Source organism: Salvelinus namaycush, unplaced genomic scaffold (genome assembly GCF_016432855.1).
Source record: "Salvelinus namaycush isolate Seneca unplaced genomic scaffold, SaNama_1.0 Scaffold1394, whole genome shotgun sequence".
Classification (NCBI taxonomy): Eukaryota; Metazoa; Chordata; class Actinopteri; order Salmoniformes; family Salmonidae; genus Salvelinus; species Salvelinus namaycush.
Window position 1 is genome coordinate 20,649 of NW_024058113.1, and position 15,883 is coordinate 36,531.

The window sequence follows — 15,883 nt, forward strand, 5'->3', positions numbered from 1 at the left end:
GCAGAGAAGAATGGGAGAAACTCCCCAAATACAGGTGTGTCAAGCTTGTAGCATCACACCCAAGAAGACTTGAGGCTGTAATCGCTGCCAAAAGTTCTTCAACAAAGTACTGAGTAAAGGGTCTGAATACTTATGTAAATGTTTTTTTAAATAAATTTGCACACAAAAAATAACGTGTTTTTGCTTTGTTGTGGGGTATTGTGTGTAGTTTGAGGAAGAGAACAATTTTAATCCGTTTTAGAATAAGGCTGTAACGGAACAAAATGTGGAAAAAGTCAAGGGGTCTGAATACTTTCTGAATGCACTGTATATTTATTATTATTACTGTATGTAGAGTTGTGGGCAGACCCTGTAGGTGACGGCCGCTAGTGGTTCCTGTTAATTCAGACCCGGCTCCTCTTCCTCACTCCCCAGTCAGCTAGTGGTTCCTCTTCCTCACTCCCCAGTCAGCTAGTGGTTACTGCAGACCTGGTTCCTCTTCCTCACTCCCCAGTCAGCTAGTGGTTCCTCTTCCTCACTCCCCAGTCAGCTAGTGGTTACTGCAGACCTGGTTCCTCTTCCTCACTCCCCAGTCAGCTAGTGGTTCCTCTTCCTCACTCCCCAGTCAGCTAGTGGTTACTGTAGACCCGGCTCCTCTTCCTCACTCCCCAGTAACATGTGTTAGGTTCTTGATGAAGAGTAAGTAAAACTCATGGATTCTTATTAAAGCTCAAACCAAATACAGCAGACAAGGAACATATTGAACTCCTGTGCCGAGCCCCTCCTAACACATCTGAAGATTAGTGATATGTTCTTCCTCACTTCATCTGACTCGACCTCTGCCCCAACGTGCTCACTCCTCCCCAACTCACGGCTGTCATGCTGTACCAGACTGTGTCTCTTCTCCTCCCAGAGGATCCCCGATGGCTAACAATAACATATCCTGACAGAATGTAAACGTCATGCATTCCCCTCTCTCCCTCAGTGACATGAATAAGTATATTTCATGTGTGAAAGTCAGAACCCATCACATGGTTGGGAGGTCGTTGACGCCACTCTAGAGCAGACCACCCATCCTGTGTTTTTTTTTTTTTTTCAACAGACGGGAGATTGTGGCTGTGTGCTGCAATGCTTCATGGGTAGTTTGAACATCAGGCTGCGTGGTTGCTGGGAACAGGTACACTCCCTGTAGGCTGTTTCTGTCATGATGTTAAAGAGTATCCCTCCCTCAGTAGAACACAGTGGACACTATGGTACTGTAGCCCTGTGCTCTGAGCCTGCCTGCCAGCCCGGGATGGCTAATGACTAGGCTGTGCTATGTGACAGGATTGTGAGACAGAGGGTCAAGGACCGCTCCAACGGGTCAGAACCTGAGTCAGGGACTGACTAGTGACAGTCTGTTGGCTGTTGTATTTAAATGACACGTACACTGTTATTTTTATTAATGAACTTTGAAGACCATCTCTATCTTTGTAGCTGATGGTTTCTCTCTGAGATGTTGGTGTCTGTACTGTAGAACCAGGTTGGAAACCATTTCTTTCTCTCTGAAAAGTTGGTGTCTATACTGTAGAACCAGGACTGGAAACCATGTACAGTGGGGAGAACAAGTATTTGATACACTGCCGATTTTTCAGGTTTTCCTACTTACAAAGCATGTAGAGGTCTGTAATTTTTATCATAGGTACACTTCAACTGTGAGAGACCGAATCTAAAACAAAAATCCAGAAAATCACATTGTATGATTTTTAAGTAATTAATTTGAAACTATATGTTTCTCTTATGGCATGTTTATGGGTTGCCATTCCCCTCCTGAAGTGGCCCTTGACATTGACACAGATTCTAGTGGTTGTTGACAGTCGGGGACATCAGATTCTAGTGGTTGTTGACAGTCGGGGGCATCGGATTCTAGTGGTTGTTGACGGTCGGGGGGCATCGGATTCTAGTGGTTGTTGACGGTCGGGGGGCATCGGATTCTAGTGGTTGTTGACGGTCGGGGGGCATCAGATTCTAGTGGTTGTTGACAGTCGGGGACATCAGATTCTAGTGGTTGTTGACAGTCGGGGGCATCAGATTCTAGTGGTTGTTGACAGTCGGGGACATCAGATTCTAGTGGTTGTTGACAGTCGGGGGCATCAGATTCTAGTGGTTGTTGACAGTCGGGGGGCATCGGATTCTAGTGGTTGTTGACGGTCGGGGGGCATCAGATTCTAGTGGTTGTTGACAGTCGGGGACATCAGATTCTAGTGGTTGTTGACAGTCGGGGACATCAGATTCTAGTGGTTGTTGACGGTCGGGGGACATCAGATTCTAGTGGTTGTTGACGGTCGGGGGACATCAGATTCTAGTGGTTGTTGACGGTCGGGGGGCATCGGATTCTAGTGGTTGTTGACGGTCGGGGGCATCGGATTCTAGTGGTTGTTGACGGTCGGGGGCATCGGATTCTAGTGGTTGTTGACGGTCGGGGACATCGGATTCTAGTGGTTGTTGACGGTCGGGGGACATCGGATTCTAGTGGTTGTTGACGGTCGGGGGGCATCGGATTCTAGTGGTTGTTGACGGTCGGGGGCATCGGATTCTAGTGGTTGTTGACGGTCGGGGACATCGGATTCTAGTGGTTGTTGACGGTCGGGGGACATCGGATTCTAGTGGTTGTTGACGGTCGGGGGGCATCGGATTCTAGTGGTTGTTGACGGTCGGGGGGCATCGGATTCTAGTGGTTGTTGACGGTCGGGGGGCATCGGATTCTAGTGGTTGTTGACGGTCGGGGGGCATCGGATTCTAGTGGTTGTTGACGGTCGGGGGGCATCGGATTCTAGTGGTTGTTGACGGTCGGGGGGCATCGGATTCTAGTGGTTGTTGACGGTCGGGGGCATCGGATTCTAGTGGTTGTTGACGGTCGGACATCAGATTCTAGTGGTTGTTGACAGTCGGACATCAGATTCTAGTGGTTGTTGACGGTCGGGGGACATCAGATTCTAGTGGTTGTTGACGGTCGGGGGACATCAGATTCTAGTGGTTGTTGACGGTCGGGGGCATCGGATTCTAGTGGTTGTTGACGGTCGGGGGCATCGGATTCTAGTGGTTGTTGACGGTCGGGGGACATCGGATTCTAGTGGTTGTTGACAGTCGGGGGCATCAGATTCTAGTGGTTGTTGACGGTCGGGGACATCGGATTCTAGTGGTTGTTGACGGTCGGGGACATCGGATTCTAGTGGTTGTTGACGGTCGGGGGGCATCGGATTCTAGTGGTTGTTGACGGTCGGGGGCATCGGATTCTAGTGGTTGTTGACGGTCGGGGGCATCGGATTCTAGTGGTTGTTGACGGTCGGGGGCATCGGATTCTAGTGGTTGTTGACGGTCGGGGGCATCGGATTCTAGTGGTTGTTGACGGTCGGGGGCATCGGATTCTAGTGGTTGTTGACGGTCGGGGGCATCGGATTCTAGTGGTTGTTGACGGTCGGGGGGCATCAGATTCTAGTGGTTGTTGACAGTCGGGGACATCAGATTCTAGTGGTTGTTGACAGTCGGGGGGCATCGGATTCTAGTGGTTGTTGACGGTCGGGGGCATCGGATTCTAGTGGTTGTTGACGGTCGGGGGGCATCGGATTCTAGTGGTTGTTGACGGTCGGGGGGCATCGGATTCTAGTGGTTGTTGACGGTCGGGGGGCATCGGATTCTAGTGGTTGTTGACGGTCGGGGGGCATCGGATTCTAGTGGTTGTTGACGGTCGGGGGGCATCGGATTCTAGTGGTTGTTGACGGTCGGGGGGCATCGGATTCTAGTGGTTGTTGACGGTCGGGGGGCATCGGATTCTAGTGGTTGTTGACGGTCGGGGGGCATCGGATTCTAGTGGTTGTTGACGGTCGGGGGGCATCGGATTCTAGTCCTCTGTGCTCCCAGAACCTGATCTTCTGTTGTGTTTCAGGGGGCCCGTGTTTGGCTGCGGGACAAAGAGCTGCTCCTCCCTGCTACTGTCAGCTCCCGTTCCCACGACGACCTGGTCCTTACAACCGACTACGGAGAGGTAAGGAGGACAAACTACGTACTGGGACAAACCAAACTACCTTCACTAACCAAGATGGTCTTCATCAGGCTAATTACTCTGTGTTGTAGGGCCTATGTTGACTGTAACATCTCAGTAACAGGTGCAGGAAGTCCACCTAGCAGATTTATAGCAGATTAGTTTAGAAACATGTGTTATTTATCTTTGTGTAGCATGAAAAGGTGAAATAAATACAATTGTGTAAATGTCTAGTAGTTATGTCCAGATTTTGAAAGCCCTGGATCGCCTACAGACACTTGTGGGACCACAATGTTTTTTTTCAGCATGTTCAGGATTTCTTTAAAAAGGCGAGTCAGTATACAGATTCAACTAGATAAATAGTGGTGTGTTAACTCAGCCAGCCAGGAGTGCAGGTGAGGATAATTGTTTCATCTGAGCAGGGGTCCGTGTACAGCCTTAAGTATGGATCTAAGGACCATGAATATTAGCTACGATGCTAATATTTGTGTGAACTCTAAACAGTTGTGTTCTGTGGGTGTCGCTGAGTAGGCTGATCACCCAAGACCCGTAGGTAAGGCTGCACAGTGCATATAAGTACGGTGCATTCGGACTCCTCCTTACTTTTCCCACATTTTGTTACATCCTGAAATGGATTGATTAGATTTTTCCCATCACTTCATCAATCTACACACAATACCCCACAATGACATCACAATACCCCACAATGACATCACAATACCCCACAATGACATCACAATACCCCATAATGACACAATTAAAACGTTTTTTTTTGGTTGAGATGTTTTCAAGTTTCATTTTTTTTTAAACTAAAACCGGAAATACAACATTTACAATAATAATAAGGGTAATTCAGACCCTTTACTCAGTACTTTGTTGAAGCACCTTTTGCTGGGGGGCGTTGTTGCACAGCAATTTCAGGTCTCTCCAGAGATGTTCAATCGGGTTCAAGTCCGGGCTCTGGCTGGGCCACTCAAGGACATTCAGAGACTTGTCCCGAAGCCACTTCTGCGTTGTAGAAACATCTCAAGGATGATCAAATGTTCCGTTTTGTAGCTTAGCTCATGCTATTCTACACATTTTGTAATGCGGCTGAGAGAAAAGGTCCCGTGGGCCCCCTAGGCTCGGGCAGTATACCGGGGTATTTGGAAATAGCCATTGGATGGTTTTTCAATACAATTGAAGCTATTTCTTTTACATTTTTCTTAATACATTTTAATAATTGTAGTAATTGTAATCTTTTTATGTAAATACCTTATGTAATATGTTTGCTTTCTTCATGTCACCTTTCATATGATTTTACATTATGAAGTTTACCGTAGTTCCCCAAAATCAATGACGAGGCCTTCATGATGCTCATCTTAGATTGAAGAAGGCAATGAGCTTTTTATTTTTTTTAATTTTTTAAATGGCAGGTAGGGTAGAGAAACCTATTGCGTGATCGTGAGGAGAGATGTCGTGTGGGAAAACGGCTTTTTTCACTCGATCTGTCCATCTTATCACCTTATCGCCTCTAAAATGTAAATTTAAAAAACTATAAAGAGTTGGTATAATGTGTAATTACCTATTTGAAGGTTTGTGTCGAATTTGAATCTGGTTTTTAGGGCGGCGCCAAAGTGCTCTTCAGAAACAGCGGCTTTTGAGAGTCACGATAGCTTGCAGTGATGACGCAAAAAATGACTAGGTATCCCCCCCCTTACCCTGTCCCTTTCTTATTTTTTAAACGGGGAGAGTAGTGCTACACCTGGTGGAGAGAGGCTGTACGACACAGAATGAGTTGCATTATGGGTGCTGTATGTTACGTCATGACACGTCACAATTTTAACGTACAGCGTCGGAGGGGATCAGTTTAAAAAATATATATATTATTGGATTACCATGTAATCAACGCTTAAATAGAAACGTAGTTCACACCCCAGATTTTTGATGTCAACACAGTCGCTACATTAGTTTTCATTGCAGCCTCGTTTGAATGTCGAGGTGGCGCAAATTTGTACAGAATGGGGTTAGTTATAGTTTTTCTTCACAGAAAATACATCAGTGTAACACAATCAGCAGAAAATGGTTTCATTTCCATCAGATGACAACAGAAGTGCAACGCTATTTGGCTGGCAGCAACACACGTAAATGAGCTTTCAATGAAAAAGCTAAGTATTTTTTTTTTGCGAAGACACTGCCCATTTCAAAATTTTATCATGGAAAGAATATAGCCAGCTACATTTCCTAAAGTTAATCTTGCATTTTTACCTGAGAAAAGTATCGGAGAAAAGTAGCTACTCATCAGTCTGCCTGTTTCTGAATTCTCAATCAAATGTAAGAATTATTTATTTATAAAGCCCTTCTTACATCAGCTGATATCTCGAAGTGCTGTACAGAAACCCAGCCTAAAACCCCAAACAGCAAGCAATGCAGGTGTAGAAGCACGGTGGCTAGGAAAAACTCCCTAGAAAGGCCGGAACCTAGGAAGAAACCTAGCGAGGAACCAGGCTACGAGGGGTGGCCAGTCCTCTTCTGGCTGTGCCGGGTGGAGATTATAACAGAACATGGCCAAGATGTTCAAATGTTCATAAATGACCAGCATGGTCAAATAATAATAATCACAGTAGTTGTCGAGGGTGCACCAGGTCAGCACCTCAGGAGTAAATGCCAGTTGGCTTTTCATAGCCGATCATTGAGAGTATCTCTACCGCTCCTGCTGTCTCTAGAGTTGAAAACAGCAGGTCTGGGACAAGGTAGCACGTCCGGTGAACAGGTCAGGGTTCCATAGCCGCAGGCAGAACAGCTGAAACTGGAGCAGCAGCACGACCAGGTGGACTGGGACAGCAAGGAGTCATCAGGCCAGGTAGTCCTGAGGCATGGTCCTAGGGCTCGGGTCCTCCGAGAGAAAGAGAATTAGAGGGAGCATACTTAAATTCACACAGGACACCAGATAAGACAGGAGAAATACTCCAGATATAACAGACTGACCCTGGCCCCCGACACAAACTATTGCAGCATAAATACTGGAGGCTGAGACAGGAGGGGTCGGGAGACACTATGGCCCCGTCTGACGATACCCACGGACAGGGCCAACCAGGCAGGAAATAACCCCACCCACTTTACCAAAGCACAGCCCCCACACCACTAGAGGGATATCTTCAACCACCAACTTACCATCCTGAGACAAGGCCGAGTATAGCCCACGAAGATCTCCCCCATGGCACGCACCCGAGGGGGGGCGTCAACCCGGACAGGAAGATCACGCCAGTGACTCAACCCACTCAAGTGACGCACCCCTCCTAGGGATGGCATGGAAGAGCACCAGTAAGCCGGTGACTCAGCCCCAGTAATAGGGTTTGAGGCAGAGAATCCCAGTGGAAGAGGGGAACCGGCCTGGCAGAGACAGCAAGGGCGGTTCGTTGCTCCAGTGCCTTTCTGTTCACCTTCACACCCCTGGGCCAGACTATACTCAATCATAGGACTTACTGAAGAGATGAGTCTTCAATAAAGACTTAAAGGTTGAGACCGAGTCTGCGTCTCTCACATGGGTAGGCAGACCGTTCCATAAAAATTGAGCTCCATAGGAGAAAGGCCTGCCTCCAGCTGTTTGCTTAGAAATTCTAGTGACAGTAAGGAGGCCTGCGTCTTGTGACCGTAGCGTACGTGTAGGTATGTACGGCAGGACTAAATCGGAAAGATAGGTAGGAGCAAGCCCGTGTAATGCTTTGTAGGTTAGCAGTAAAACCTTGAAATCAGCCCTAGCCTTAACAGAAAAGCCAGTGTAGAGAGGCTAGCACTGGAGTAATATGATAAAATGTGTTGGTTTTTGTCAAGATTCTAGCAGCTGTGTTTTGGACTAACTGAAGTTTATTTATTTAGTGCTTTTTCCGGGTAGCCGGAAAGTAGAGCATTGCAGTAGTCTAACCTAGGAGTGACAAAAGCATGGATTGATTTTTGGACAGAAGATTTCTGATTTTTGCAATGTTATGTAGATGGGGAAAAAAGCTGTACTTGAAACAGTCTTGATATGTTCGTCCAAAAGAGATCAGCGTCCAGAGTAACGCCGAGGTCCTTCAGTTTTATTTGAGACGACTGTACAACCATCAAGATTAATTGCCAGATTCAACAGAAGATCTCTTTTGTTTCTTGGGACCTAGAACTAGCAGTTTAAAAAGTAGGCTTCCAGGGAGGGCAATTCTGGGGCTTCACCATGTTTTCATCCATGAATGTACAGCTGTGTGTCATCCACATAGCAGTGAAAGGTAACATTATGTTTTCGAATGACGTCACCAAGAGGTAAAATATATAGTGAAAACAATAGTGGTCCTAAAACGGAACCTTGAGGAACACCGAAATGTACAGTTGATTTGTCAGAGGACAAACCATTCACAGAGACAAACTGATATCTTTCCGACAGATAAGATCTAAACCAGGCCAGAACTTGTCCGTGTCGACCAATTTGGGTTTCCAATCGCTCCAAAAGAATGTGGTGATCGATGGTATCAAAAGCAGCACTAAGGTTTAGAGGCACGAGGACAGATGCAGAGCCTCGGTCTGACGCCATTAAAAGGTAATTTACCACCTTCACAAGTGCAGTCTCAGTGCTATGATAGGGTCTAAAACCAGACTGAAGCATTTCGTGTACATTGTTTCTCTTCAGGAAGGCAGTGAGTTGCTGCGCAACAGCTTTTAATATAGGCTGTTTTTTAAAATATTTTCTCGTTCAAGATTTGGCTTTTTCAAGAGAGGCTTTATTACTGCCACTTTTAGTGAGTTTGGTACACATCCGGTGGATAGAGAGCCGTTTATTATGTTCAACATAGGAGGGCCGAGCACAGGTAGCAGCTCTTTCAGTAGTTTAGTAGGAATAGGATCAGTATTTTCATCAATGTGTCAAGAGCTATAGTAATAAAATACTTGAGTGTCTCCCTTGATCCTAGGTCCTGGCAGAGTTGTGCAGACTCAGGACAACTGAGCTTTGGAGGAATACGCAGATTTAAAGAGGAGTACGTAATTTGCTTTCTAATGATCATGATCTTTTCCTCAAAGAAGTTCATGAATTTATTACTGCTGAAGTGAAAGCCATCCTCTCTTGGGGAATGCTGCTTTTTAGTTAACTTTGCGACAGTAACATAAATACATTTTGGATTGTTCTTATTTTCCTCAATTAAGTTGGAAAAATAGTATGGTCGAGCAGCAGTGAGGGCTCTTCAATACTGCACGGTTCTGTCTTTCCAAGCTAGTCGGAAGACTAACAGTTTGGTGTAGCGCCATTTCCGTTCTAATTTTCTGGAAGCTTGCTTCAGGGCTCGGGTATTTTCTGTATACCAGGGAGCTAGTTTCTTATGACAAATGTTTTTAGGGGTGTGACTGCATTTAGGGTATTACGCAAAGTTAAATTGAGTTCCTCAGGCGGTTAATTGATTTTTGTACTCTGACGTCCTTGGGTAGGTGGAGGGAGTCTGAAAGGGCATTTAGAAATCTTTGGGTTGTCCGAGAATTTATAGCACGGCTTTTGATGATCCTTGGTTGGGGTCTGAGCAGATTATTTGTTGAGATTGCAAACGTAATAAAATGGTGGTCCGATAGTCCAGGATTATGACGAAAAACATTAGATCCACAATATTTATTCCACGGGACAAAACTAGGTCCATAGTATGACTGTGGCAGTAAGTTGGACAAAACCCACTGAGTTGATGGCTCCGAAAGCCTTTTGGAGTGGGTCTCCACTTGAATATTAAAGTCACCAAAAATTTGAATATTATCTGCCATTCCGATAGGAATTCAGGGAACTCTGTGAGGAACGCTGTATATGGCCCATGAGGCCTGTAAACAGTAGCTATAAAAAGTGATTGAGTTTCCTAGAAGCTCAAAAGACAAACGTCAGGTTTTTTTTGTAAATTGAAATTTGCTGTCGTAAATGTTAGCAACACCTCCGCCTTTGCGGGATGCACGGGGGATATGGTCACTAGTGTAACCAGGAGGAGAGGCCTCATTTAACACAGTAAATTCATCAGGCTTAAGCCATGTTTCAGTCAGGCCAATCACATCAAGATTATGATCAGTGATTAGTTCATTGACTATGACTGCCTTTGATGTGAGGTATCACGATCTGTTTCAATAATGGCAGGAATGGAGGAGGTCCTAGTGAGATTGCTAAGGTGAACACCGCCATGTTTAATTTTGCTCAACCTAGATCGAGGCACAGACACAGTCTCAATGGGATAGCTGAGCTGATTACACTGACTGTGCTAGTGGCAGACTCCACTAAGCTGGCTGACAGGGTGCAGGCCAGGCAGCACGCTATCTCATTGTGGAGCTAGAGGAGTTAGAGCCCTGTCTATGTTTGTAGATAAGATGAGAGCACCCCTCCAGCTAGGATGGAGTCCGTCACTCCTCAGCAGGCCAGGCTTGGTCCTGTTTGTGGGTGAATCCCAGAAGGAGGGCTAGTTATCTACAATTCTCTTTTGGGAGTGGCAGAAAACAATTTTCAACCAGCGATTGAGTTGTGAGACTCTGCTGTAGAGCTCGTCACTCCCCCTAACTGGGAGGGGCCAGAGACAATTACTTGATGCCGACACATTTTTCTAGATTTGCAAGCTGAAGCTATGTTGCACTTGGTGACCTCTGACTGTTTCATCCTAACATCGTTGGTGCCGACGTGGATAACAATATCTCTATACTCTCTACACTCGCCAGATTTAGCTTTAGCCAGCACCATCTTTAGATTAGCCTTAACGTCGGTAGCCCTGCCCCCTGGTAAACAGTGTATGATCTCTGGATGATTCATTTTAAGTCTAAAACTGTGGGTAATGTAGTCGCCAATGACTAGGGTTTTCAATTTGTCAGAGCTAATGGTGGGGAGGCTTCGGCATCTCAGACCCCGTAACGGGAGGAGTAGAGACCAGAGAAGACTCGGCCTCAGACTCCGACTTGCTACTTAATGGGGAAAATCGGTTGAAAGTTTCTGTCGGCTGAATGAGCGACACCGGTTGAGCATTCCTACAGCATTTCCCTCCAGAAGCCATGAGAAAGTTGTCCGGCTGCGGGGACTGTGCGAGGGGATTTATACTAACGTTACTATCTGTACTTACTGGTGGCACAGATGCTGTTTCATCCTTTCCTACACTTAAATTACCCTTGCCTAACGATTGCATCTGAAGCTGGGCTTGCAGCACAGCTATCCTCGCCGTAAGGCGATCGTTCTCCTGTATATTATGTATATTATGAGTACAGCGACTGCAATTAGAAGGCATCATGTTAACGTTACTGCTTAGCTTCGGGCTGGTGGAGGTCCTGACGAACCACGTCCAGATAAAGCGTCCGGAGTGAAAAAGTTGAATGAAAAAAGTTGAGCGATGGAGGGGAAAAAATATAAATATAAAACGGTCATTAAAAAGTTAAAAACTGTAAAGTTTGCAGGAAGCAAAGTAAGGTTAGCACGGAAACAAGTCTACAAGTTGTGACACAACATTAGTCTGAGGCCGAAATTACAATAAGAAGCATTTTACAAAATGCACAAAGTGTTTTATTCTTTTTTTTGTGTGTGAAAAAAGTAGAATTCTGTGTTAAACCGACTCCCTAAATTCAATTTGCTAGTTAATCTAAGTTAGTGGCTAAATTAATAAGGATATTGAGTTTTGTGTTTTTGAGAGAGCTTTGACTTCTGTACAGCGGCCACTATCTTCGGCGGCAGGTAGCCTAGTGGTTAGAGCGTTGGGCAGAATCCCAGAGTTGACAAGGTAAAAAATCTGTCGTTCTGCCCCTCAGCAAGGCAGTTATTAGCCTTGTTCCCCGGGCGCCGGGGAATGTCGTGGATGTTGATTATGCATCTCTCTGATGCAGAAGACACAGTTCAGTTGAATGCATTCAGTTGATCAGCTGATATGTAAATAAATTCGATTTGAATGTGCAAACTCACCAAAAATGACATTTGGTAGCGCCTACCTAATATATATGTATACCTTTATGAGCTGGATTGCCTGTCTTTGCAATTTTGTTTATGTTCGTTTGTGCTCGTTAGCATATTTATCTAGCAGCCTCCATGGATATTCGCTATTACTTCTGTTAAGGTTGTTAGCACAATGGGCATTTTTTGCATTTTATGGCAACCCCTTGTGTACTAAACCGTTAATACTGTAAATCTCGGTATGAGAGAAGGACTGTATGATGCTATGAACGTTTGGATACTGGGGGGGGGGGGGGTGCCGTATACCAGAGTTGATTTGATTTAATTAATCAATACATTTATCTTATGCGACACAAAGATAAGTAACATACATCTTTCTAAACTAATTGCAACTGTTACTGAGATCTTTGTTCTCATTTATTCATCTTTTTAACTCAGTCATTCTGAATGCAGGTTGTGGGAATCGACTCTGGCTGGTTTCCAATAGGATGTATGCTGGTCATCAGTGTCCATAACACAGCGAAGGCTGGTCACCATGCCAGTATAACCAGTTAGACCATGCTGGTCAAGACCAGCATCAGACCAACACTGATGAGCATGGACCAGCTTGTAGTGTATGCTGGTCATCAGTGTCCATAACACAGCGAAGGCTGGTCACCATGCCAGTATAACCAGTTAGACCATGCTGGTCAAGACCAGCATCAGCCCAACACTGACCAGCATGGACCAGCTTGTAATGTATGCTGATCTATGTTGTTTTTCTTCAGAAGGTATTGATTAGCAGTATGATTAGCAGTTTGTATGATGAGAATAGTAGGAATGGGCTCTACTCTAGCCAGGCTGAACTTATCTGTTGGCCTGGAGGGAGACCTTTGTGTCTGAAGGATATCCTGTTGAGTGAGTGAGACGTCAGCTGTGGGGTAAAGTCTTTTGGTTCAGCTGCTGTTTGTTCTTGAAGGATGCCGCTTTACTGTAAATATGTTTTAGCTTTTGAACTGGTTTTGGTATGTTTCGCTAATCATGCACTGTAGCTCCATATTGCTAGACCTATCCCCAGGCCTTCGGAGCTGGCCCAGAGGACCATGACCCTCTGCCCCATCCCGTCCCCATTCCTAGGGTCTGTCCCCCAGCTGTCCACCTCACCCATACCCCAGGCTTCATGCTATTTCTGGAGGCCTGTGCTGTTCTGAGGATCTAAATATGAACAGTTCTAGTCTGCTGATGTACTGAGTTTCTTTACAAGGTCACAGCTTAACTCACAGCATGATTTCTCAATGGAGCGAGTCACAGGTACTTCCTGTTTTGAGCTTCTACTTGTAAACAGGAAGCAGGAGTATGGAGTCGTGATCTGATTTGCTGAATGGCGGACAAGGGAGGGTCTTGTATGCTTGCTTGTGGGTAGATTAAGTGGTCTAGGACTTTATCGCCTCCTAGTGGCGAAGGAGAAGTGTTAGAGGTTACGTGTCTTAATAACGCAGAGTTAAAATCGCCGGTGGCGGAAAGCAGCCTCCGGATGTGTTTTCAGCTTCATACAGTTCGTTAAGTGTCTGCTTGTTATATTTCTTGTCCTGAGGTGGAATGTGTACAACAGTCACGATACCAGCTGAAAACAACTCCCTCGGGAGTCAACATTTGACCATCAGGTATTCCAAGACTGGTGAACAATGGGTCGAGACATCCGCTCAAATAAGCACACCAGTTGTTGAAGAGGCAAAACTCTCCTTTCGATTTCCCCGACTCAACTGTCCTGTCCGCTCGGTGAGAATCCATCGAGTTGGATAGCCATGGGGGTTATCTTGTCTGAAGGCCACGTTTCAGAAAAAACAGAGAATATTGCAATTACGAAAGTCCCGTTTGGTAGCAATTCCACGATCAAAGGTTATCCATCTTATTATCAAGTGACTGGAGGTGGAGGGAAGAGGTGGCCAGTTTTCCCTTCACCTTCATCTCTCCAGGACTCCTCCTCCTCCTGCCTCTGTTCCACTGGTGTTGCCTCATGCATACCCTGAAAAATTGGGTCAGAATCAGATCGACGGGACCGCAGTGGAGAAGGTGAAAAGCTTAAAGTTCCTCATTGTACACATCACTGACAATCTGAAATGGTCCACCCACACAGACGGTGTGGCATTGCCTCTTCAACCTCAGGGGCCAAGTTGAATTTCTAAAGCCTCCTAAGACACTCACACACTTTTACAAATGCACCATTGAGAGCATCCTGTCGGGCTGTATCACCGCCTGGTATGGCAACTGCACCGCTCGCAACCGCAGGGCTCTCCAGAGGGTGGTGTGTTCTGCACACCGCATCCCCGGGGGAAAACTACCTGCCCTCCAGGACACCTACAGCACCCAATGTCACAGGAATGCCGGAAAAATTATCGAGGACATCAACCATCCGAGCCACTGCCTGTTCACCCCGCTATCATCCAGAAGGCGAGGTCAGTACAGGTGCATCAAAGCTGGGACCGAGCGACTTGGAGAAAAAATGGCTTCTATCTCAAGGCCATCAGACTGTTAAATAGCCATCACTAGCCGGCTACCACCCGGTTACTCAACCCTGCACCTTAGAGGCTGCTGCCCTTTGTACATGGAACACTGGTCACTTTAACAATGTTTACATACTGTTTTACCCATGCCATGTGTATATACTGTATTATAGGCAATATCTTTCAGCCATTGCTCATCATAATATTTATTTATTTCTTTCTTAATTCCATTCTTTTAGATTTGTGTATCGTTGTGAATTGTGAGATTCTACTGCGCAGGTGGAGCTAGGAGCACAAACATTTTGCAACACCCGCAATATCATCTGCTAACAATGTGTATGTGATCAATAAAGTTAGATTTGAGTTGTTACTCCGAGTCATATTCTCAGCTATGTGTGTACTGAAACGGTTTTCACTAGCATCAGCAGCTGACTACTGTTATTAGATGTGCTGTGAATACCACAGTAATGAGATTTGCAGAATCTACAATGATTTAATGTTGCCATACATGCTGGATGATTCTCCTGCCCCTCTAATCTGCTCCAGGAAGTAAAAGACAATTCTGCTGCCCCACTAATCTGCTCCAGAGATTAAGAGTTGTGAGACTGTACTCTATTTCCCAGAGGGGCCTCGTGTGGCTTCTACTGTAATCTAGCCTCGTGTGGCTTCTACTGTAATCTAGCCTCGTGTGGCTTCTACTGTAATCTAGCCTCGTGTGGCTTCTACTGTAATCTAGCCTCGTGTGGCTTCTACTGTAATCTAGCCTCGTGTGGCTTCTACTGTCATCTAGCCTCGTGTGGCTTCTACTGTCATCTAGCCTCGTGTGGCTTCTACTGTCATCTAGCCTCGTGTGGCTTCTACTGTCATCTAGCCTCGTGTGGCTTCTACTGTCATCTAGCCTCGTGTGGCTTCTACTGTCATCTAGCCTCGTGTGGCTTCTACTGTCATCTAGCCTCGTGTGGCTTCTACTGTCATCTAGCCTCGTGTGGCTTCTACTGTAGCCTAGTGTTCATCCCGACTGTTTTATGTAACCTTTTATTTGTCAAGCAGGAAGTCTTATTGAGGTCAGCACCTCTCTCCAAGGGCAGACCAAGTACTGTACTGTCACAAAGGGACCAAGTCTAATGCAGATCAGCGCCAATATTGTAGGCCTACTTCCTGGCTGGCTGCTATCCAACCCCACCCAACCATACACCACTAGGCATGTTACCATGGAGACGGCGTGAAGTCAGTGATCAGACCCCACCATGTTAATCAGTGACTAGAGAAGAGTTGATCTATTTGCAAGGGGCATCAGCTTCATGTGTGGTTGCTGGGTCTTCCTCTTGGTGGGTCTTCCATTTCCTGTTTTCCTAGGAGATATCAGGATGTCTGGTTGTGTTGGTTCTATACGTATAAGCAGGTCATAGTGTGAGTTATGGTGAGGCTTAAGGATGTCTCTTAGGGGGAGTTACAGAGTGAGTTCCAACCAGAATGCAGTGTGGTGTGACAGAGCTAAACACCATATATCAC

At 45.9% G+C, this 15,883-nt stretch overlaps 1 protein-coding gene across 1 annotated transcript in view; it reads left to right on the forward strand.

Annotated features, from left to right (window-relative positions):
• Positions 1-3,904: 3,904 nt before the first annotated feature.
• LOC120036614 (unconventional myosin-X-like) overlaps positions 3,905-15,883 on the forward strand; it is a gene marked incomplete at its 5' end in the record, with an annotated part of 39,664 nt that continues 27,685 nt past the window's right edge. The window contains one exon of the mRNA XM_038982996.1: positions 3,905-4,003. Coding sequence (XP_038838924.1) covers positions 3,905-4,003 — 99 coding nt within the window. The remainder of the gene's footprint in view (positions 4,004-15,883) is intronic.